Raw genomic sequence first — 24,754 nt, forward strand, 5'->3', positions numbered from 1 at the left:
TAACCAGAGGCTTTTAGGATTTCAACTTCCTTTTTAATTAAAAGGAATTAACCCCCTGTAGGAAATAATCCATCTACTGGGAAGCGTTCCCACCAAAAATTTTGGGAGATCTGCCAATAGATCCCTGTGCTGAACTTACATTTATTCCTTCATACTAAACTTTAACCACTCCCCCCTCCTGTCCCCCCCCCCCCGCACCCCCCTCTCCCCTCCGATCCTGCAGCGTGTGCGCACACACACTCTTTCTTTCTCTCCTAGAAAACTAGCTCTGTACACATTTATAATGTGGCTTGCTGGCTTCTCCAAGCTTGGGTAACTTCACTTTGGGTTCTTTATTATATATGCATGTGGGCTTTCAAAACACTGACATTTTTTTCTGGCTTTATAGTGAGGGAGTTCACACCCTTTAAGAGAAGACACTTAAGATTTTTTTTTCCCCCATACTTAAAAGGATATTGTTAATCAGCTGCTTGTTTCAGTGGAAAATCGTTTCAGTAAGGAAGAGTGACAAGGTAACCTACAGACAAGCCCAGAAATAGATTTTTGTTTAATTGCATTTTTTTTCATCGGCAGGAGAGGATCTAAGAGAAGCTGATATTGTTGCGTTTCGTGCTCTTGTGATAGGTATGCTTCCTTCATGTTTTAAACAAAAGGCCAACCCCCTGTTTTCTTTCTTTGGCATGTCCTAGAAATCCTATTCTGGTGAAAACACAGCCAGTGCCATTGCCCGCTCGGCTGCCGCCACGGCTTTGTCTCTCCTCGTGCAAGTTTTCATTATCTCTTGCAAAGAGAAGGTTGAGGAAATCCTCAACATGCTGACTGCCAGGTTACCTGGGAAACCAAGAGCTGATGAGTCTCAAGCCGTGCAAATCCACATGGGCCTTGCTTTGGGGATGTTTCTGTCCCGCTTGTGTGAGGAGAAACTCAGGTACGGTTTGTTTGCGTGTTCCTCCTTTTCCTCTTTGTGATGTAGGCAGAGGACGTGGCCCACGTGCACCCGTGCGCACGCACGCGCTCTCTGAGCCGCGTGTGCTCGCCAAACTTTTTGACATGGGCAAGTTGGGCCTTTCTTCTCCTTTGTGAGGGAACCTGGCTTGCCTCCAACGCCATCGCGAAGACATGAATGTGTTTTTAGGGCTGCTCTTACTAAGGTGACGATTGCTTGAAAATCATTCCGTCCTTAGATGAGAGCCCAGGATACACCCAGGTAATAGATATGAGGAAAAGTGTGATCTTCTGGTGCTAAAAATGAAAAAGCTGCTCTTTTTCCTGGTTCATGAGGGTGAAAATAATTGCTGATCCTTTACTGGGATCACTGTAAAATGGGAGACGAAGATTGGAGTATCCCTTATGCCTGAGGTGCTGGGAATTACCTGAGTCACCTGAGAACTGCGTGTACCCAGTTTTAAATACTGCTTTTATCCTGTGCCTTGGCTACATTTTTGTAATCCTTAAAGAGTCTTAATCTGTGCATATTATACTGCGTGCTTTACTCAGTTTGGTCAATCTTGGACTGCTAGCTTTACCCTTGAATGGACCTAACAGAATAGCAAAGACCCAAGTGGGAAATTCCACTAGATGGAAAAGTTGTCTCGTGCATAAATCTACTTTGGTTGTGTTGTTCATTATATTTCTTCTTTATTTTATAACAAATCGTAGAATTTTATATATCCAGATTGATTGTAGTGTGGTACAACATGAATATTTGAATATCATGAATATTTAGATGTCGCTGACTTGGAATTCGGCTCCATTTTCCTGCACTGGAAATAGGGTAGTCGGAAGAGGCATCCTGTTGAGATGTTCGATGTCCTTAAACTTCCCTGGTTGGCAGAAATTAACGGTCTGTCCAAAGCCAAGAAACGGTGTCAGTGTGGGTGAACTGGATGACATGACGCTGTATGTAGATTTCGCAGTTCGAAACCAGTGGTTAAGTTTGCATTTGTAATTTACATAGCTTTGTGCAAACACCATTATGTGAAACCTTTAGGAGAACTGCTATTGATCTAGGGAAATACTAGATTTCAGATGATCATTTTCAGCTCTTAGAAACATCTGTCAGATGATTGGGAAGATTGGCTTAGTCTTTGTGATCATAAATGAAACGTTTCTAGAATGTTCATTCTGTTCTGTTCACCAGCATTATTATTTATAGGCCTGGTTCTGGACATGAACAAAAAGCTGCCCTTTGCATGTGAAGTGACTGTTACATATCTTGTGTGTGCGACAGAACACAACATATTTTTGAAAGGCTTAAAACTTGAAAGTGATTTTTTTTTTCCCTTTGCTACAATGCTACAAATGGCAGTTTCTTCACCATCTGTGTTCATGCTCTTTCTTCAGTATCTTTCAAGCAACATGTTTTACAACTAAAAATGAGCCATGGCAGTTTAATTCCAGGCAACTCATTTCATCCCATCTTGGCTCTGGCTCCTTTCTTCATTAGTTTAGGATGAGATGCTGCTGGGTTTAGGGCTTGACAAGCTCGCATGTGTGGTTAATTTAATCATGCTACCTTGAGAAACCGGTTCCTAGATCGCCTTCTACCCCTCTCTGTCTTACGTGGCTTTGCACGTGCTGGACAGCCTGGGGAAGGACACCAGGAAGCGCTTTCCAAGGCCAAAGGCCCTCAGAATAAGTGCAAATTTTCACTTTGCTCTCATAATCTGTCTGGATAGCGCGCTTCATCCTTTGGTCAGTGTGTTTACACTGTAGCCAGTGGTATAATTATTCATGGTTCCCACCTTCCTAATTTTCTGGAGGAGAGGAACCTGAAGTGTTTACTTTTGGTGCCAAGAAATATTTTACTAGATAATGACGGTGTCACCAGATAATGACGTTTTCGGAGGAAGTTTCCGTTTTTCTAAAATTAAAGTAAGCATTTTGAGAGCTGTTGGCCCTGAATAGCCAGTGCCATCAAATAAGTTGCCCAGTATGACCCCTCAGGGGAACAGGATTAGGACAGTATGTTGGTCTCAAGTATGAAAAATCACCCTGTAGAAGAGAATCATGGCCATCCATTTTTAGCTAAGGCTTAGGAGAAAGTCACCTGAATTTAAATTCCAGTCTAGAATTTATTCAGAAAAGCATATTATTCCAAAGCTTGCTGCTGTCATAACTCCCAGAGGATACCGGTAGGATCTCTTTAGCATTTGTTTAGGATAGTTAAGTATATTTTACTCCAGAGAACAGCTGTAATAAGGACTTATTTAGTCAAAGCTATTAAAACTGTGTGTGTGTGTGTGTGTGTGTGTGTGTGCGCGCGCGCGCGCACGCGCGTGCGTGTTCTCGCTGCAAAATGCAATCCTTCACCTCAGGCAAAAGTACTATATTTTTGGTTTGGGAAGACCTTATTTAAAGTGCTCTCTGGCTGTTTGGCATTCCTGGGGCCGCATTCCTCTTAGCGTGGTCCGAGGGGGCAGCAGGAGAAGTGACATCTTAGAAACCCCTTGATAAAAAAAGTGTCGGTGATGAAACCCACAACTCTGCCTGAGAAAACAGCCATAGAATGACCTTGTAAGTTTTGTTTTACTACAGAAGTCATAGCCCTCACCAAGACCATTGCAAAACCACATCAATTACTGTATAAAGGCAGGGAAAATAAATGACTGGGGTTCCCCTCCCCGCCTTTGAAAAAAGGAGTAGAGCTTACCAGCCTTCCCAACTGAGACATGAAATCAGAAGTAACGGTCTTCGCAAGAAAAGAGATTTGGACTGATTATTGATAATATCAGCTTAGTGGGTTGTCAAATATTCCGAAGAAAATCACCTTGGCCTTCTTGAAAATGTTTTTGGAATTCCGATTTTGGTCTTTTTCAGTGATTTAAAATGTGAATGGGCTGAGGAAATACAAAAGTAGTCATTTTTGAGTTTATTGGTGTACAAGTGATGCTACTGTACAGAAACTCAATAATTAAATTCTCTGTTTGCAAAATAAGTATATGTGAGTCATCAATATTGTGACTTATTTTTTTTAACAAAATGTATTTTCACTAAAATATTAAGAGGAAAATATTAAATGGTATTTTGGACATGTGAATTATTTTCAGTAATTCAGTTTTTCCTCTTGCTTTGCCTAGTGATATATCTGGCCAACAGATGAACCTCCTTCTGATGAAGTCTTTGGATGCCCTGGAAAATTGCTGCTTTGATGCTAGTCTTGAATATAAGTATGTTGATTTCCTTTCCTCTCTGATATTTAGGCATCAAATCTTCCTCTGCCATGAATTTTGCATTATATCGTGAAGTATTCATAGGACTTGATCTCGAATTCGTTCACAAAGAGTTTTTCAGTAATTATCAAAAACCTGTAATTAAAGCTTACTTGTTTCTGGGGTGCCTGGGTGGCTCAGTCAGTTAAGCATCCAACTTTGGCTCAGGTCATGATCTCGCGGTTCGTGAGTTCGAGCCCCGCATCAGGCTCTGTGCTGACAGCTCAGAGCCCGGAGCCTGCTTCGGATTCTGTGTCTCCCTCTCTCTCTGCGCCTACCATGCTCATGCTCTGTCTCTCTCTGTCTCAAAAATAAATAAACATTAAAAAAAAATTTAAAGCTTACTTGTTTCTAAAAACCATGTTTCAGCAATAGTTTGCTTCAATACAGAGCAATGCACGTCACTTCATGGCTGTCGTTAAGTTACTAATACCTTAGTTCTGTCTTGTCGTTATCATATGGAGCATGTATCTGGAGACTTATGTGCATGACTTAACCTTTTTAAATGGTTGAAATTTGACTGGAAATTTGAATGGTTGAATTTGATTGGGTGAAGGGAGCCTTTGACCCATGATTTAGATTTCCCTTGTGAAACCCAATGACTGAGGAATCAAAATGGAAGCAAAACATAGGTTATATCAGGGGGTCCCAACCTCCTCTGTGTCAATAGGTTCTCCTTGTCTCGCCCCAGATCTCATGCTTTTTAAAGATTTTGTCTATTAAATATCTTAAAATTTGTGAAGGGTGACCAAAACCAAAACAGAATACTTAGAAAACAATACCTTGTGCCTGGCTGGCTCAGTCAATAGAGCAGGCAACTCTTGATCTCAGGGTTGTGAGTTTGAGCCCCGTGTTGGGTGTAGAGATTACATAAAACTAAAATCCCCCCCCCCCCACAAAAAAAACTCAAAAAACTAAGGCTAACTAACCGTACTCGTTTAGTGAGACATTTAATGTTTTAATTAGTCTGTGTTTGTGTGGGAGAAGGTACAGTTTTATTAGGCTTTCTGAAACATTGACACCCTTGAGGACCTACATTGTATCTTTTTGGACTTCCACATGTTTTGGAACCTCAGGTTTAGATCCTCTGAGGTTCATTATTATTAAAAAACTCAACAAAGTGTAAGCACTAACCTCCAGTTTATGAACCCATTTACTTTTTTGCTGTTATGGGCACTGTTTAGATACGAGTGTTTACATTGGTGGCCCTTTAGGAACTTGTGATCTGGCGTGACATTCGTATCATCTAGCCTGTTAAGTAGTGCAGACTAACAAAAGAGTAACTAGAAGAAACTGCCCATATCGTATATTTCATTATGCGTAGACCATGAACTCTTCACTTTGTAGGTGGTAGTTGTAGGGTCTTCTCTGAAATGCAGGCTGAGATTAGATAAGAATCGTTGACACCCACCCAGTTTATCACGAAACATGTTAGAGATGAAATGAGATGTTTTAAGAGCGTGACTTTGAATATGGGAAAAGAGAGTTTGGGGACATGATTGAAGTCTCTTGAATGGCAAAAATGATTTAATGGAAGGGATAGGGCCATCTAACTGTTGCCGGGTCTGATGAAGAATTGGTATTTTTGAGTCCAATCCATGTATTGGTGGTGTTGCCTTTTACAACCAAGGAGTAAGATACATTTCTCTCCCCACGCCCACCTCCCACCCCAGTCCTACCTTTTCCCACAGGTATCCGTCATGGCTGTAGCTCAGGGTATTATAAAATTGGGTACACATTTATGCATTAACATGTTGCAGGCTTTCAGCCAGTTGGAACAATCAGGAACGACTTTCACATGTTATCTCCACTAATCTGCAGGAAGTTTGTTTCAATGTGAGGGGAACCATAGAGATAACTGAATTGTCCACAGTATGGGTATTTATGCTTATAAAAACCTCCTATGTCTAAGTGTATTTAACTTTAAAGTTAACTTTTTATATTGATAAGATTCTTATTTCATTCTTCTTTCATGATTCTTACCTCCTTAATGATGAACCATGTTTGAGAGAGGGAACGATGGGCCTAGATAGGGATTAATGCTGCAGAATTAAATAGAATAGAGCCATCAGAAGTTTCCTGTCCTTCAGTGAAGTCTTGCTTGTTTTTCAGAGAGTTCAATTAAAAGCCCAGATCCTTCAAGAACTTCTCCCTCTATCTTCTCCAAACTCCTGTTCTTCCTACAGTTAAAGAAGTTTAGTATTTTGTCATTCCTGATGCTCTGTAGCTGTTAGTGCTTAGGTAGCTAGGCATTTTCACACCTGTTTCTCCTGTAATGAAGCCCCAGTGACAGTCGAAACGTTGATACTAAAACAGGAATACTCATCACTTTGGTTTATAGATTAAGAAAATGAGTCTCAAATAGACTGGTTCAAGGTCACACAGTAAGTAGCAGAGCTGGGGGAGAAGCCTACGTTGTCGGACTTCAAAGCCATTTTTCTGTCTTGCCTAGTTCTGTGTGGAGAACACATTTCAGTAGAAAGAAAGCGATTTGACACCTGATAGTATGGTAGTTACTTTTTTTTTTTTTAACATGTGGGTGTGTCTCACTATTAAAGAGAGAGAGAGAGAGAGAGAGAGAGAGAGAGAGGGAGGGAGAGAGGGAGAGGGATTCTAACTAGGCCCAGGCATAAAGTATTCCCCCGTCTAATGAGATTCAGGAGTCTAGGGCAGTCCTCTCTCAAGTGAAATAGTGGAAGCATTACCAGGGGGTAGTTAATAGATCTGGGAGCGTGCTACCTCAAGTGACAGAATTCACCCAGAGCAAATTCACCACGCTTCCTTGATTTAATGGACACGTCCCTGCTGAGAGAACCCCGCACCTGGTCTGGTCGGTGTTCGTGGCCCAATCGCTTACATTTTGCTGCCATCTAGTGGTAATTACTGTGCCATTGCAGTCCTCCCAGCCTTAAGCAGTCCTGCCATCCATCAATGACCTGAGCATTGGTTAATTACTATTGAGCTTTTACAAATACGATAACATTTGTAGAGCACTTTGTAAAGGGCAAAGCGCTATACAAATGTTAACTGTTATTAGAACTAATTATTAGATGGCCTCGTACTCAATCTGCAGGAGTGCCCACAATAAAGTAAGGAATTGAAGATTCATCTGGTTAATTTTAGAAAAAATGTGTCATGATAATCTTTATATCTCATTTGGTATAGCAACACCCATAGCGGAATTGCACAGCTTTTAAGTTGTAGATTTTCTTTTTGCCAGTGATATTTTAGTATGCTTGAACAAGAGATTCAAGTAAGTCAGGACATAATAGGGCATATGATTTTACAACTTAAATTCTCCTTATCGTTTGTTAGTACTCTTAGAGATTCATGTTATTAATTCCAAAACCTGAAATGAACACCTAATATTATAATATGTTTTTATTTTAACTGTCTGAGGCACCACTGTGGAACTCCTTTTTGTTTTCATTGGAGAGAAAGCTGTGAAAGCTACCTCTGCCCAAGTCATTCTTGGTTTAGAGCTGGCAAACATATCAAAGGGAAGCTAAAATGAGGTAAATGTGTAGAAATGCTGACCTAAGCACCTAGAAGAATCTTTAAGACTTAGGACAAAAAATAAGCTCATTAAAATATGGATAATTTGGAAATCAGAAGAAAACATCGGGAGTCAAGCTTTAGGACTGCCTTCCTGGTGCATGCTGGAAAAATGAGACAGAGAGAAGGAGTTTAGGAGGTCAATAGATGCATACACTGTAGCATATTTATATTGGCACACTGATATACATAGTTAGATTATGGATTCACACATGACAACAGGCATCGACCATTGTAGCAATGGATAGAATCATTAATGATAACCTTGCCCAAGAATAATTATGCTGTGATAATATTTAGGTAAATGTGAGCTAGAAACCAGGATGTCTTTTTCTAAGCCTTTGTGCCCGTATGCTTCGGGATGAAGAGGAACTTCATTCAGTCCAGAGGATAAAGGTTTTTGGCATGCCCAGAATAGCCAAAAGCAAGACTTAGATACCTGCTATTTAGTTTTTTATAATTTTTTCAATGTTTGTTTATTTTTGAGAGAGAGACAGAGTGAGAGCAAGGGATGAAGAATCTGAAGCAGGCTCCAGGCTCTGAGCTGTCAGCACAGACCCTGACGCGGGGCTCGAACTCATGAACCAGGGGATCGTGACCTGAGCCGAAGTCAGACGCTCAACTGACTGAGCCACCCGGGTGTCCCTTAATCACATTTTGTCTAACTCTATCTTTGATTCTAATTTGGTCAAATTTTTACATGCATCGGTATAGAAAGATAGCCCCCCCCCCCCAACACACACACAAAAGAAAAAAAAAAAAAACAAAACCTTCCCTGTCGATCCTAAATAGAAACAAGGACTATAAATCCATACTAATGAAGAGTGCCTTTCCTCTTTCAGAAACATGATTTGTCTCAAAAGCACGCAGCGTTCAGATGTTAGATGCTGATTTAACTGGTTGGCAGTGCATTATGCTAGTTGAGCTAGTTGTTAAGTTCATGTAAGCTGTAACAGCACTTCTGCCTGAGTAATGATGGATTATTACTGCAGTAGCTTCTTTGCAAAGGATTTCCTAATGCCAGATAGAACCTGGAATAACGTGCTCTAGATAGGGTGCCTTCTCATAGGCAATTTCATCCAGGCATCATACGGGGCACTGAGAGGGGCCTGGGACTGGGCAGGTGGAACAGAAGGCTGGGAGTCCGAAACCTCTGTCTTCTGGCCGTCATCTGCTGGAAACTCTCCATATGGCCTTGAACAAATCCTGCAGCGTCTCTCTCCTCTTGGGTGTCTTTTTATCAGATGTGGATGCTTCGTTTGCAAGAGGTGTTTGTATGTAGTGTTTATATATAGAGAGAGGTATATATAGTATATCTATATACTATATGGTATAGTTACTATATGAGAGCAAACTGACAGAGCATACGGGCAGTGAAACATGTTACTGGAGAAGTGCCCTGGAACGTCGTCCTAAGCATTAGATACCGTGCGAGGCAAGCCAAACCAGAATCGGGATGATTTCTGAGACACTCGGCATCTCCTCAGTTCAGAACACAATGATGACCAAAACCTTTTTTTTTTTTTTTCTTCTTAAGTAGAAAATCGCCCTCCAGCTGCATGATCTTATCATCCTAACCAGAAGTTTTCCGGGAGAACAGTTTTTGTTTTTTTCCTTCAAATGGATATGTGTTCTTTCACGAGAATTGGGGCACAAAGCCCAAGATTCCAATTGAATTGTCACATGGGGCAACTTTTGACAAGCCTGTCATTTGTCCATTTTCTCTTCTGACCCAGTGGTACTCCGAGGGATCAGAGGGGAGAAGAGGACTAATGTCATTGTGCACAGACAAATACATAGTTTAAGGACGAAATTCCACTTGTGGATGTTGACTAGGAAACATGAAGCACTTAGTTGCTCATCATCATGCCTTGCAATGCGTCCCCCCCGCCCCCTGCCCCATTATTAGATGTCCTCAGCTCGCATCCTGAGACGGAGTCTTCTCTCCCATGCAGTTAATCATGGTGCACTCAATATGTGGACGTAGAGGGAGGGTGCAGAGGACCATGGCATTTCTCTAAGGGTAGACGTAGAGCAGCTTTTACCTGACTTTTTATTCGTCTTCCTACCTCACCCTAGAGTTTAAGTGAAACCTATTTCACGTTTTCGTTTGTTCTTGTCCAGTGGGTACACAGCACTAACGCGGGCCACGGACACTTGTTTGAATATATAGTTTTCCTTTTGAGGGGGGGGCGGTAGGTGCACCTGTCATGGTTCATGGAGCACACTTATATCCCAGGCAGCGGATCTAGAAGCCAGCCATCTCCCCTCAGGCTGAAGAGCAGTATAAACTCGCGTGATAAGTGAAGAGTGGTGATGTGGGTTTCTGGTGATTTTAACACCTCATTTTTTGTGGGGTTTTTTTTTTTTTTTTGGTTTTGCTTTGCATCCAAGCACGGGCTGTATATTGGGAGTTGGACTTGTTCTGTCCGTCATGAGCCACAGCAGCCGAATGGAGTCTCGAGTTCATGTGGCAGCATCGCTTCGGAAGCTGTCTACCTACCTGGATGACAGTGGGAGCCAAAGCAGAACATTTCAGGAGGTAGGAGCCGGAAGTGACGGCTTTCTTCCCTTTGTTTTTTGTTTTCCTGTTGCTGCTTCTTTTCTACTTCTCATGTTTTGGTCACCCTGAAATTAAATTCTCCCTCAGTTTCAGGCCAGGATAAGGAGAAAAATCTGAGTGGCAAACAACCTAGGTTAGAGCATAAGGTTTCAAATTGTGCAGCTGTTTAAATCAACTCAGACTTAAATGTGGCATAGAAGATAAGAGCCTTTAGTGAATGCAAAAACCTAAGTCAGCATCGCCAGAAGGCACTTTCTAAGAAGAGCTGCGATTTCCGATTTCCGCAGGAAGGTTAAATGGAGATATTTAGAATTACGCTCCAGCCAAATGTGACTATAAAAGATGGCCGGGAAGAAGCCTAAGAAACTGCAGAGCGAAAAGGCATTTGATTTTTTTTTTTTTTCCCCTTTCTTCGTGTCAGCCAGCATGAAAAATCATTGAGGAAATTCCCTTTACCACATTTCATGAAAAGATTTTTCTGTCGCGGCGCAAAACTACGCACAACTGCGGCCTGTGTGACGCAGCTTGCGCGAGTCTCCCGCGTTCCGAGCGACCGTCCGAGGCGCGTGTCTCTGAGCCCAGGTGAAGCTGAACCGCCTTGTGTTCTTCTTTGGGAGGACCCGGGGACGACCTTTTGGCCTGGCCGGATTCTCTGTCTCCTTAGAGCAGATTCTATTTTCTCCGGGTCTGCCCGGGAGCCATTGATGAATTACATAATGGCTGCTGTGTTTCCCTGCTCGGCCCCTTCGCTTTCCCCAATGGGACTTGTCGAATCGGTGAATTTCTTTGGGGCACGGAGGGTCGCAGTTTTGTTCCAACACAGGCACCGCATTTCCATTTTGAAAGCAGTGGCAGAACACCGGCTGAAAGCACGTATTTTTTTGTAAGCCCACGGAGGAAACTTTGCCACCAAGGGGCGACGTGATTAGTGAAAGGAAGGCAAGGTTTTTTACAACTGCTGCGTCGGCCTGCCTTGATGTTTCGATTCGTAAGGCTTGAGCAGGCAGTTTTTGTCTTTCCCCACCTCTGATGTTTTATTATCCAACCTCTACCTTGGAAACGGCTTCCTTTCTTCACGCCTTACCGACCACGGTTGGGAGTTGAACCTTTCCACCGGGCCTTAACAGCATCTTTGTAAAGGAGGGCTTCAAGAGGAAAGTGGGAGGCAGCAGGGAGGGGATGATGAACCGTGATGTGCAAAACTTGAGGCTCACGTAGATCGAGTGACCCGCCCCAAGTTACTTAGCCCGGAAATGGTCGACTGGGGACATACACCTGAGTGTGCGTGCTCTCGACTCCCAGCATGCTTTTTTACTTATAATTAATTCATATATTCATTTACTTATCTATTCATTGATTTATTAAATTAGCACCCCGGTGCTCTGTGGGAAGTAGTATTACCTCTATTTTACACAATTTATGTGACCCTAAAATCCATGTGCCTGGTCCATTATGCCCCACTCCTCCTAAAAGACAGTCTTAATGCAGCAAGGTTGTCTTTTTTTTTAATTATTTTTTTTTTTAACGTTTATTTAGTTTTGAGACAGAGAGCATGAACGGGGGAGGGCCAGAGAGAGAGGGAGACACAGAATCTGAAGCGGTCTCCAGGCTCTGAGCTGTCAGCACAGAGCCCGACGCGGGGCTGGAACTCACAGAGCGTGAGATCATGACCTGAGCCGAAGTCGGACGCTTAACCGACTGAGCCACCCAGGCGCCCCAATGCAGCAGGGTTTTAACTTCTTTGAATTTCCTCTCCTGCTTGGCCTTGGATCAGAGCACATGGCTATTAGAAGCTAGCATTCACTGGGGATAAAAATCTGCCTCTGCTGTTGATTCATGCTGTGTCCTCCCATGAGATCATGATGGAACTTTTTGGTTTTGAGTCCAAAGACCTGGGTTTGAATCTCGCCTCTGTCAGTTGCAAGCTGTATGTAGTTGAGCCTCAGAGTCCGTACCTGTAAAGCGGGAATCGTGACACCCACCTCCTAACGTTGTTGGGACACGTGAATTGGGCAGCGGGACGGTGCCCGGTCTATGGTTGGTGTCCTTGAATCCAGTCCTTATCCCGGGGGGAAGTTTGGCAAAACATCGGTGTCAGCCGAATTGTGTTCTTTTGTTTGCACTCATGAAGAAACATTTTCCGCTGTCTTTTCGTCTAGGTCCTTGCCTATACCCTCAGCTGTGTATGCACATCAGCATTCAGTGCCGGAATCATTGAGGCTACCGAGGCTGAAGATATCATGAACAAGCTTCAGCTGTTGGTAGAAAACAACCAACAGGTTGGAATGCGTGCCGTGATTACAACTCTCTTGGGGTCTCCTGTTGCTGCTGAGTCCTAATTTTGACTAACTCAGAATTGGACTGTAGTGGGGCTTTTTTTGTGTGTGCCCAGAACTAAAGAACTTCTAATTCTTCTCTCTTGTCACTGCTCTAGCCAACAGTCAGAAGTGTCTTTTTTTCTCTCCTTATGTTCTATGTTCTTTGGGTATGAAAGTCTTTTCTCTCTCCCCATGTATTGTTCTATATTTATAAAATCTTAAAACATGTGGCTAGGGGAAGGTAAGGCTAGCGATAACAATTTGTAAAGATATAAATACACAGAGGACTCTGATAACATGAAACCTCAGCAAATTCAAAGCAGAGAACCCCTGTTCATGACCGGATACGCATGTGACAGTTTAAATACCTGCAAATTAAAGGGGCATCTGGGTACCTCAGTCAGTTGAGCTTCCATCCTCGGCTTAGGTCATGATCTCACAGTCCGTGGGCTCAAGCCACGTGTTGGACTCTGTGCTGACAGATCAGAGCCTAGAGCCTGCTTTGGATCCTCTGTCTCCCTCTCTCTGCCCCTCCCCCACTTGCTCTCTGTCTCAAAAGCAAACATTAAAAAAAAACAAAACAAACAAACAAACCTGCCAATTAAATTAAATACCCTTAAAATGTTCCCTCTGAAATATTATTCAGCCTTCAAAAGGAAGGAGGTTCGAACACATGCCACGGTGTGGGCGAATCTTGAGGACATTATGCTAAGTGAAATGGGCCAATCACAAAAAGAAAAATACTGTGTGATTCCACTTGCACGAGATACTTCGAGTAGTCAAAAGCACTGAGACAGAAAGAAGAAAGGGAGTCGCCGGGGGCTTGGAGAGGGAGAATAGGATGTTCTTATTTAAGGGATATAATGTTGGAGTTTGCAGGATGAACGAGTTCTGGCAATGGATGGCGGTGACGGTGGCACAACAGTGTGAATATGTTTAATGCCACTGAACTTACACCGAAAAGTGGTTAAGACAGTAAATTTTATGTTCTGTATATTTTACGACAGTTAAATTGAAAAAAAATGCTCCTTCCCCATTTGGATTTTTATAGGTTTCCCATGGTCTCGATTTTGGCCATCGTGAATTATTGCAGGATTTGCTGGTTATTAGCTAATATTGCTTTGTTACTGTTTTACGGTCGTATGACTGTGCACTTAAATCCAGAATAGGTCTTGCAACGCCAAAACGTGCAGGTTTGCGTATGCTGTACTCGTTTCGGGACTTTCTCTCCTCTTGTTTGGGAGTTGACTTGGCTTGCATGATCTACCTTGCTATTTTCACCCTAATTCCTTCTGAAAATTTGGATCATTTGAGTCAAGTCTCGTAACAGTCCGGTCTTACTTTCCTAAAAGAAACCATTCACTGCAACTGAATTCCCTAGTGAGACTGCAGTTTCTGTTGCAAACCAGAAGTCTTGATTTAAAAAAAAAATCTGCAAATCTCTGATTTTCAGATGGCAGGAGAAGGTGTCAGTAGGAAAGGGAGCCCCTAGAAGTGCTTGGTTGCTGTCTATCGAGTTCCTGATCCGTTCCATTCTCCTTCTGTTTCCTTACCCTTTGTTTTTCCCTTGCTTATGCAGACGTCAGGTTTTGCCCTAGCGTTAGGAAACCTGGTTCACGGATTGTCTGTGTGTGGACACGGAAAAGCGGAGGACTTGGGCCACCGGCTGCTCCCTGCCTGGATCAGAATTGTTCTGACAGAGGTAGGAGGTCACGTCCTGCATGTTATTTTATATTTTTATAAAGGAAAAAAGAGCTATTTTATTAGGCCACTTAAAGGTGCTGCTGAGGTACACAGCCCAACAGTAAAAGAATAGGCAATTTCAAACAAAAGAGATGCAGGAACTTTTAATCCCTTATAAATGATCTATCCTGTCAACTATGACAGCTTTTTTTTTTTTTTTTAAGAGGCTACTTTCTCAGTGTTTTCATTTTAAAGGCACATTGGGGTTTTGACCTGTTTCCGATTCTGTGTCTCCCTCTCTCTCTGCCCCTCCCCCGTTCATGCTCTGTCTCTCTCTGTCCCACAAATAAATAAACGTTGAAAAAAAAAAATTTAAAGGCGCATTGGGGTTTTGAAAAATAAAAACCAACTAGCCGCCTGTGATCTAATAACTTCAACCTATTACTTTATTCAAGTCTGCTGCCGTTTTTGGTTTAGGGATACGGGTTATGTTGACCCTACAAATTTAGTACCATTTTGACCCGTATTTCTCTGTGATAGAAAAGGTTTTTTTAGAATTCAAACCCAAGGACCGTTTGCCTCTTGACCTATCCGATGCTTTGTTTCCAGGGCACTCCGACAATGCTCTGTCTTGCAGCTCTTCATGGCATGGTGGCCTTGGTGGGCTCTGAAGGGGATGTAATGCAGGTAAAAACAACAAAAGAAGGGAAGAATCTGAATGTGTACATAGCCACGGCAAGAGGAGCATGCCCAGTATCTCAGTATGCTAAGGACAGAATACATGGTCACAGTAATGGTTGTACTGGGCTTTTCAGTGCCTTGATGTATAGAAAATCGCTCTGGGTTAAGAATTTGTTGTTAGAGATTTGTTCCCTTTTTGTATCTGGTGTATAGGAATTAAACTTAGCTTATGTACTTTCCACAAAGTTCCCTGCTCGAGAAAAGTGACCAGATCGTCAGAAATTTAAGTCATCCATAAGAAACTCCGTTTTGTATCTGTGATGTTTAAGTTTCTATCTAGTATATTACGTCCACAGTGGACGCATGTATGTTTCAGTTAACAAGTAATTCTAAGGAGCACCCGTGTCTGTACAGTGAAGGTGTGTTAAGTGAGTGCTACGGAACTGGTTCCAGGAAATCGATGATGAATACAGCTTGGGCCCTCCCCTCAAGGAGCCCATAGCTTTTGTTTTTGAGATATAAAGACGCAATGGCAAATTATAGCATAGCTTAGAAGATGATAGCTCATACACTGCGAATACCATCGTTTACTTTTTGGGGAATGTTGGAGTGGGTATTTCTTTTTCTTTCAGCTGAAGGCAGAAGCCATCCAGACCTCTCATTTTCAAGCCAGACTTAATGAAGTCATTAAAACTGTAACTCAGGTGAGAAGAGGGATTTAAAGTCCGTGGATGGGAAAATGGATACTCCCTTTTATTGCCTTTCTCTGATGATACAGACTTTTGCTTGAAACATGGGGAGATCTCTGGTCATTCACATTGAGTCCAAGCAGCGTTTGAGAGTGGCTTATGCCCCTGTGTTTGCCAACAAACACCCACTGCCTCTGGAGAAAAAGTGGTCGTGTTTGATCTAACTTGAGTTGGCATTGGTTTCCTTTAAAACTTAAAACCTGACCCTGCAAGGAGTGTTAGGTCCTAAGGACAAAGTAAAATGGAGGGTGACCAAAGGAAGGGCCCGTGTCGAAGTAGAATGGTCAAGAGGCACTAGTTCACATGTAACTGATAAAACTATTTGGGTAAATCATTGTCAGCATTCTTGGCTAGAGAACGAGTCTGTTCATCGGCTGCAAAATAATTTTATATTTTAAGATTTTTACTTTTAAAAATGTACTAATTTCATTGCGTCGAATGTGAAAGTACAGAATGAAAGAAGCTGAAAAAAATATCACTGGTGGTCCTCACAACTAGAAGCAAGTGTTTGTAAAAATTGGTCATAAATCTTTTCAAGAATTCTTAGTTCCTTTGCATAATTGGCATTCTTAGTACATATAGAACTTTGTAGATGGCCTTTTCAAGTAGTCTTTTCATTTAGCATACTTTTTCTCATTACTGTAAAATACAGCTGAATATCACACCTACCACATAAACAAGTTTTAGTGATTTGTGCTTTTAAAAGCAAACATAAATCTGGGGCGCCTGGATGGCTCGGTCGGTTGAGCATCCGACTTCGGCGCAGGTCATGATCTTGCGGTTCGTGAGTTCGAGCCCCACGTCGGTCCCTGTGCTGACAGCTCGGAGCCTGGAGCCTGCTTCGGATTCTGTGTCTCCCTCTCTCTCTGCCCCTCCCCACTCACGCTCTTGTCTCTCTCTCCTCCAAAAATAAACAAACATTCAAAAAAAATTTTTTAAAGCAAACATAAATCTCTAAACAGAAGAAACTCTCTCAATGTATGAATACAATTCTCAAGAAAAGAATTATGCTGAAACTTAAGTTGCTCTACTTGGGAGAAAAACCGGTAAATGAAAACTCTTACTGAACAAAATCCTTATGATGAGTGATAAAGCAGTAATAGAACATTACTTAGAGGACAAAATAACATCTCCTTCCATCCTTAAAGGTATTTTATTCTTAAATAACTAACACCTTTTTTTTTTTTCCCCACTCTCGGGACTTTTTTTCCTTTTTAAAAATATTCCTTTGAGGGGCGCCTGGGTGGCTCAGTCGGTTGAGCGTCCGACTTCAGCTCAGGTCACCATCTCATGGTTCATGAGTTTGAGCCCCGTGTCAGGCTCTGGGCTGATGGCTCAGAGCCTGGAGCCTGCTTCCAATTCTGTGTCTCCCTCTCTCTCTCTGCCCCTCCCCCATTCATGCTCTGTCTCTCTCTGTCTCAAAAAATAAACATTAAAAAAAAATTTTTTTTTTAATAAAAAAAAAATATTCCTTTGAGACCAGCTGACTCAGTGAAACCTGAGACCACCAATGCTACCTCCTATCATGTTTGACTGATTGATTCGTTAATTCAGCAATAGTTGTTGATCAGCTGTATGTCCAGGGTTTAGAAGACTATGCATGTGACCTTACAACTTGTCATAGAGCTTGTCATTACCAGACAAGCTACCACCTCGTTAAAGATAAACGACTTTCTATGAGTGACCTTTTATTAAGTGGAGTTTGGATCTTGCCCCATCATTGCACTGTCACGTTTCCATCCATAGGTCATCAGCGTGTCTGGAGTGATTGGTCTTCAGTCAAATGCGCTCTGGCTTCTGGGCCATCTTCATCTGTCTACTCTGTCCTCGAGTCAAAGTAGGACCTCCGGTAAGGCTGGACTCTTACAACACTGGAGCTGGAAGGAGGGATTGCTGACTGGAGGCCATGTACTTTGTTAACAGCATTAATCTTTGCAGCCACCGTAAGTGGTGGCTGTTACCATCCCTATTTTACATCAGGAGAGAATGCTCTGTGGAGAGGCTTCCTGGCTTGCTCAGGATCACGTGGCCGTAAGTTGTAGACACAGCTGACCTGCCATCGCTTGGCTTCCCCAGCCCAGGCTTTCGTCCTTCTTCCTCTCTGCCTCCCTCAGAGAGGAGATTAGACATTCAGCCTAACCCCGTATTTCACAAAGCAAGCTGAGGCTTAGAAAGATTACATGACTTCCAAGTGGCGTTAGCATGGTGACAAATCTAGGGAGTAGGCACCAGGTCCTTGAGGCTTGGAAGAGAGTTCTTTTTATTTTTACTTTATGGAGTTACACTTTGCGTAATACTCCAGTTTCACTGAAAGCCTCTTCATATATGACTGGATTTCTTCTGGGCCCTGTTTTCAAGAAAATAGTGGGGTAAGTACGTTCAAAGGTGTGTATGAACTTGGCCTTGAAATTGAAATCCTAGCTCTTAACATAACAAGAGTTTTTTTTTTTTCCTTTTCTATTTCCATTTTTTGGAGAAAAGCAGTAAAAAAATATTTGCAGTTCTCACCGGCCTAATGTATGTTTGCACTTGGAGGTTTTCCGAGGAAGGCATCACTGCACTACACGGGGACCTAAATCTGCTCTTTGCTCTTTATAGAATTTTGACCCCCTGGCTCTCTTGGACCCAGGCCAGAGAGGTTTAGCTACCAAAGATTTCTCATTAAAACCTAGTTTCGCGTATCCCCTGACAGGTAGTCTGCGGACAGCATCACCATGAACATGTAGCACTGTAATTACTGTTTCCCTCGCTTTCAATCACTCCTTAGCTGTAGAAATAGGACATGGTTCTGCAGCGCTCCCAATATAATGAACTCAAGACAGCCGGAAGCTGTCATGTTAAATGGGGAAAAAAGAAAAAAAAAAACCAAAAACTTAGTCATAGCAGAAACCTTAGGTAATGCTGGTTTTGAAGGGCAGTGTTCTCATAATGCCCTGGTAAAATAGCAAGTTTCCGTCAGGCTTTTGCTTTTTTACATAGACTTTTAATTGTTACGTTATGGGTTACGTGCTCTGGCCCACATATACTCAAGTCAGGTGGCAGTGAATCATCTTCTACCCGGGTTCTTTGAAACGAAATGACTGTGTGTCTGGAAAAGTACAGCGGCATGTTCCTGTTGGAATTTTCCAGTCGAGCCATTTGTTGCGGTGAAAACCATCTCATGAAACAATTAGGGGGGATGGGGAGGAAAAGAATCTAGGAAACTCCCCAGACTCAACCAGCATAAAAGTCACTGCTTCACTGTTCCAGGTCAGCAGCCACATCTGGTTATTCACACGTGTTGGTCACTTAGAGGTCCCTGCTTTATGAAGTAAGAGACGGGCCGCTGTTATTACTGATGGTTGTGTTTCCATGGTTCATATATCTGATTCTGAATGTCCTGAAGTTGCTCCTAGCATGGCAGTCTCAGCCTCGAAGCCCAGCAGACTCCTTGCTGACGCTGAGGCTAACTGGACGGGGCTCATTGATGTGAACATGTGGAAAATATATATATTTTTTAATGTTTCTTCATTTTTGAGAGAGAGTGGAAGTGCAGGAGGGGCAGCGAGAGAGGGAGACAGAGGATCTGAAATGGGCTCTGTGCTGACAGCATCGAGCCCAGCACGGGGCTCGAGCTCATGAACCTTGAGATCATGACCTGAGCTGAAGGTGGACGCTCAACTGACTGAGCCACCCGGGCGCCCCTGGAAAGGATTTTTTTTTTTTTTAACCGCATCAGTAAAGTTTTCATCCCCTGTGATTTTTCAGTCTCTATTAGGTTTACCACCCATTTTAGATTGGCTTGCGTAGCCTAAGTGATTACTTCAAGGCCAGTCACTTAATCTAATAGAATTAGTTGCAACCACAGAGTATTGTGCTGAGATTAATGGCATAAACATCTCCGCTTTATCTCTAGGTTGATATGGCAGCATGAGATCATTATCTTTCCTTCATTAGTCCCACCGAGTTCACTGGTTAATTTGATCATTTTCTGTCTCCACAGTTCCTACCGACTATAGCTATTTGCCCGAGAGCAGTTTTATTAGAGCAGCCATTGGCTTCTTCATTACAGGAGGAAAAAAAGGCAAGTGAGCATGGTTCTCGAATTTTATCACTCTTTCTACGCAGTGGGTTTGTGTGCCCTGAGCCTGCTTCTGTAGAATTAATAACAAATCTGAAGGAGTGGCTATTTTCCTCTGCGAGACCATCTTTGCAACAGAAATGACCAGGAGACCAACTCCGCTAAGGTGGTATGTAAACATACACTCTGTGTAATCGTATTTGACCTTGGGGGTTGTGGGGGCAGGGGGGAGCAGGGAATCTGTGAAGACCTTAAACTTTCATTTGGCTTTTTCAAAAATATGAATGTACATTTCTTTTCTTGTCGATTTCGAATGGGTGTGACCATAAAAGAGGAAACACACCTGGGACCTGACTAGGAAGTACGCCTTCTCCCTGAACCTTGAATGATCAGTCTTTGTTGTTGGGATCACTGGCTCTAGTTCCTCATTTTAGCGTGTGTTCTTTTTCTCCGCAAACATTTGTTCCTTTGTGATTTTTTTTTTTAATGTGTATTTATTTGGAGAGAAGGAGTGTGCATGCGCATGGGGGAGGGACAGAGGGGGGGGGGAGAGAGAATCCCAAGCAGGCTCTGTGCCGTCAGCGTGGAGCCCAGTGTAGGGCTGGATCCCACAAAGACCTGAGCCCAAATCAAGAGTCGGATGTTTAACCGGCTGAACCACCCAGGTGCCTTGTCCCGTTGTGGTCCTTTATTGCTGCCACCCACATTAGAGCACAAGCAACCTGAAGACAGAGATTGAGTGCCTTTTTAAAAAATGTTTATTTCATTTATTTCGAGAGAGAACGAGTAGGGGAGGGACAGAGAGGGAGAGAGAGAGGGAATCCCAAACAAGCTACACTCTGTCAGCACAGAGCCCATTGTGGGGTTTGATCTCACAAACCATGAGAACATGACCTGAGCCATAATCAAGAGTCAGACACCTAACCCACTGAGGTGCTCCAAGTGCCTTCTGTTTTTGACTGAAGTCAGAATAATGCCATATAAGTCTTAAAAATAAATGCTCTTTACTGATACACATACTCTTCAATGCTGTGAGAGAAAATATCTCACTAGAAAATATCTCAGCTTAGGAAACCGTTTCATTGATGTAATATTCTTTCATTGATACTATTTGCTACTTTCTCTTTTGCCTGGCCTGGTTAGGTCATTCTGGGCAAAACCATTCCAATTTTAGGGGAAAATAAAGTTTTTAAATTCAAATGAAGAAATCTGGAGGAAGCGAGTTTGATTAATGAAGGTCAGGGAAGAGTAAAATCTTACTGTTGGAAAGGACATTAAAGGTCATGTCGTCTGATTTCCCACCGGGTACAGTAATCCCAGGAGTTGCCAGATTTCAACTGGCTTCATAGTTCAGAGATAAATTCCTTTGCTTCCTCGAGTTCAAGAGATTGTACTATTATTTTAGGGTCATGAGTTAGTCTAACTGCTTTTGTATACCCTTATGAAAAATAGATAAATTGTTATGTCATTGTTGTACGTAATATATTTGGATATAGTCATGTAATATATTATGCGTAATGTAGAGTTCACTGTTTATATCGTCATAAACTAAGTCTCTTTATATTAGATCTCATAATAGACATGTCTTCATTAGTAAGAAATTGAATTCTTACTAAAGGAGCGTCTAAATTTCCATGGCTAGAATAATTTTTGGAATACATATTTTGGCTCATTTTTCTTAGTTTGCTCCCTGGTATCTTATAAAAATTTTAAATGATGATGATGTGAGATATTTCCATGAGAAATAAAATAAAAATTCTTAAGATAAAATGACAGATACTCCTTTTCTAGTGAATAAAATGTCATGTTGACTCCCCAGATCCATATTTCTTAGCAGACATGAGTTTTCTCTGAATCCTGTGGGAAATTCTTGGTCAAACATAACATTTCTGTGTTACACAGTCAAGGCACAACAGGAAATATTCTGCTCTAAAATTGAAAAATCAGGTGGAACTGGCATCAGTGATGTGATTTGCAATCTTGCTGAAAGCTATTTTCAGACAGATAAATGAAGTATTAAAAATGCCATGCTACCAATCAGATTTTGGGCATTTTCAGGTTGTGGGAGAGGGCTGCCTTCTTGTCAGGTTTGCTGACTAGATTCAGAGGAAAATCTATTCAGCCTTACACATTACTAACGATGACCCCAGAGGAGTGGGGGCCGTGGGAGGCTGACCTCCGCCTCCGAAGCCCATTTACAAAAACAAAACCAGACCCTGCTCTATGGGTCTAAATGGGGTGGCCAAATGCGGAGGTGTGCATGCAAACGAGTGTTTTCTTCTTCAATATGCCCAGCTCATTTGAATTTTAATAACTCCCTTCTGAAGCAGCTTTTGAGTTTAAATGTCTGGATGTCACTCACTAGAGCCCAGTGGGGCTGCTGATAGGAAGGATGACGACTTTGGTGAGCTCTTTTGAGGAAGAAATGGCTTTAGAGAATAAAAATCGTGCGTGGCACAGGCCAGAGAGAGGAGACTTTAGGGATGGCCTGGCTTCATTGTCTCTGTATGCTATTTAATAACTCCTGAGAGGAAGAAAAATGTGATGAGTTATCCCTGATCCACACTTATGCCAGGATGAGATTGGGGACCATCAATTTTAGCCAATCAAATTTGAGATAATGAATCTATTCATCTGTTTTCATTCTTTTTTTTTTTTTTTTGAAGGCTTTTCTCCCTTTTCTTTTAATGTTTACTTATTCTTGAGAGAGACAGAATGCGAGCGAGGGAGGAGCAGAGAGAGAGGGAGACACAGAATCTGAAGCAGGCTCCAGGCTCTGAGCTGTCAGCACAGAGCCTGACGCGGGGCTCAAACCCACGAACTGTGAGATCATGACCTGAGCCAAAGTCAGTTGTTTAACCGACTGAGCCACGCAGGCGCCCCTATTAATCTGTTTTCTAATGCTCAGGGCTTTTCTCACCTTGGATCCTCACTTTAATATTCATATGATAGTACACACGAGATGTTGATAACATCCATTCCTTCATACAGGCCTAAATTTGAAAACCAAAACTACAAAGTGCTTCTAGTTTTTCAGAGCTTCAGTTAATAGTTTCGAATGTAACTGTTTTTTTGTTTTTTTTTTCTGCCCTGTAACATTCTCCTTTCTTCCCTAATAGCCCTGACACCCTCATAGCAGATGTCGTGATCATTATTATGTATTATTTATTCCTACGGACATTTCTTAACTATGCTAGGTTTAAAATTTACTCAGAATCTAATTCATCCTATCATGGAATTATTTTTTTCCCCTTAAGGGACTCTAAATTTTGACTCTGATTTTTGCTACTTTTCTATTCATTTTTTTTCCTGACTTCTGATCTTTGCTTTTTCTCAGTCTCCTAGCCATGTTGAGATTTCACCAAGATTGTATCTGTTTCTTTTATAAAACACTTAAAATGTATTAGAAGTACTTAAGAAAAGTAATGATTCATTTTTGCTACTAACACCACATATTTCTACCTAATAATTTAGGATTATTTTTCTTATCATTCTCTTCCTGGGGAATTCGACTAGCTTTCTAAGCTTGTATTTTTCTGTTAGGCTTTAAGGTTCACAGTAAGAAGTATTATTTGCGGAAAGTTGTTTAAATCCTTTTAATAAAGTCAAGATGAATGGCATTTCCTTTTTTTTTTAATTTTTTTAAATGTTTAGTTATTTTTGAGAGACAGAGTGTGAGCAGGGGAGGGGCAGAGAGAGAGAGAGAGACCTAGGATTCGAAGCAGGTTCCAGGCTCTGAGCTGTCAGCACAGAGCCCAACACGGGGCTCGAACTCACAAACTGTGAGATCATGACCTGAGCTGAAGTCAGACGCTTGACCAGCTAAGCCACCCAGGCGCCCCTGGCATTTCCTTCTTGATAGGAATTCATTGGTCAGTGATCTATGTGCAAAGTACGGGGTTCTTAAATGAACTGTAGATAGACATATTCTCAGTTGATCATTTTGAACCAGCAGAAGATATATAACCATCAGATATATAATTTTGAACCAGCAGAAGATGTAATTATATGAGGAGTCTAGTCAAAAGCAGGATTAGTAAATTCTGGGTGTAGAATAAACAATATGGGAGAGCTGTCCTATTTTTCTGATGAAATTACGGAGTTGATTACCGAGAGTGTGTTAAAGCATTTTAGTTTAGTGATAGTTTACCTGTACAGATCTTTTAACAAGTATTATTAAAAATGAATACTTGTATATAACACTAAGTTCAAAAATGGTATAAGGAAGAAAAAAGAATCTCCTATATAATCTCACCACCCAGAGATAGCCACAATAGATATTCTACCTTACGTCCATCTAGATGTGTGTGCATTATGTGATATTGAATCATAACATGTATATTATTTTCTTGCCTTCTAATTTTTTAAAAATTTACTGACTTCTCATGTAAATGGACAAAGTCACCACCTCTCTCCTCCAGAAAGAAGCTTGCGAGAAGATGTGAAAAGAATCCCTGCATTTGTTCCTAGGATGTGTTTTGGGAGTGTGTGATTGCTATTTTTGATTGTAAACACCATCAAAAATATTTGGAAGGAAAAACGTCACCAATTGCCCCATGACTTTCTAACCACTATTATCATTTTTGAATTTTACTTTTTAATTTGTTTTTATGCACACGTAATTTTTGCATACTTCCCAGTGTACGTATGCTTTGAATCTTTTAACTTCTATTATTGACATTTCCCTGCGTTTCATATATCTCCATAATTATCACTTTTAAATGACTGTAGAGGATTCGATCGAGTTGATGGATCATAATTATTTTAGCCATTTATCTATTGGTCATCTGAAAAATTGCCATTATGGAGAACATCTTTATGTCGCTCTTGTGCATAAAGGTTTTCCTTGGCTTCTTTGTTCTTCAAAAGGGTTGTGCCAGGTTTGGGTACCTCAGCCCTGGACGCATGTGCAAAGCAGGAGATCACAACAGAGG

The 24,754-nt window shown here is 41.8% G+C and overlaps 1 protein-coding gene across 4 annotated transcripts in view; it reads left to right on the forward strand.

The window, feature by feature from the left end:
* The window catches only part of FOCAD (focadhesin), a 316,309-nt gene that overhangs the window by 252,376 nt on the left and 39,179 nt on the right, over positions 1 to 24,754 (forward strand). For all 4 annotated transcript variants that reach the window (XM_040481365.1, XM_040481366.1, XM_040481368.1 and 1 more), the window contains 9 exons: positions 690 to 928; positions 4,080 to 4,169; positions 10,161 to 10,308; positions 12,489 to 12,608; positions 14,227 to 14,349; positions 14,940 to 15,017; positions 15,644 to 15,715; positions 17,507 to 17,609; positions 19,743 to 19,823. In XM_040481365.1, the coding sequence (XP_040337299.1) occupies positions 690 to 928; positions 4,080 to 4,169; positions 10,161 to 10,308; positions 12,489 to 12,608; positions 14,227 to 14,349; positions 14,940 to 15,017; positions 15,644 to 15,715; positions 17,507 to 17,609; positions 19,743 to 19,823 (1,054 nt within the window). The remainder of the gene's footprint in view (positions 1 to 689; positions 929 to 4,079; positions 4,170 to 10,160; positions 10,309 to 12,488; positions 12,609 to 14,226; positions 14,350 to 14,939; positions 15,018 to 15,643; positions 15,716 to 17,506; positions 17,610 to 19,742; positions 19,824 to 24,754) is intronic.

Source organism: Herpailurus yagouaroundi, unplaced genomic scaffold, assembly GCF_014898765.1.
Source record: "Herpailurus yagouaroundi ecotype Mexico unplaced genomic scaffold, PumYag 160, whole genome shotgun sequence".
NCBI lineage: Eukaryota > Metazoa > Chordata > Mammalia > Carnivora > Felidae > Herpailurus > Herpailurus yagouaroundi.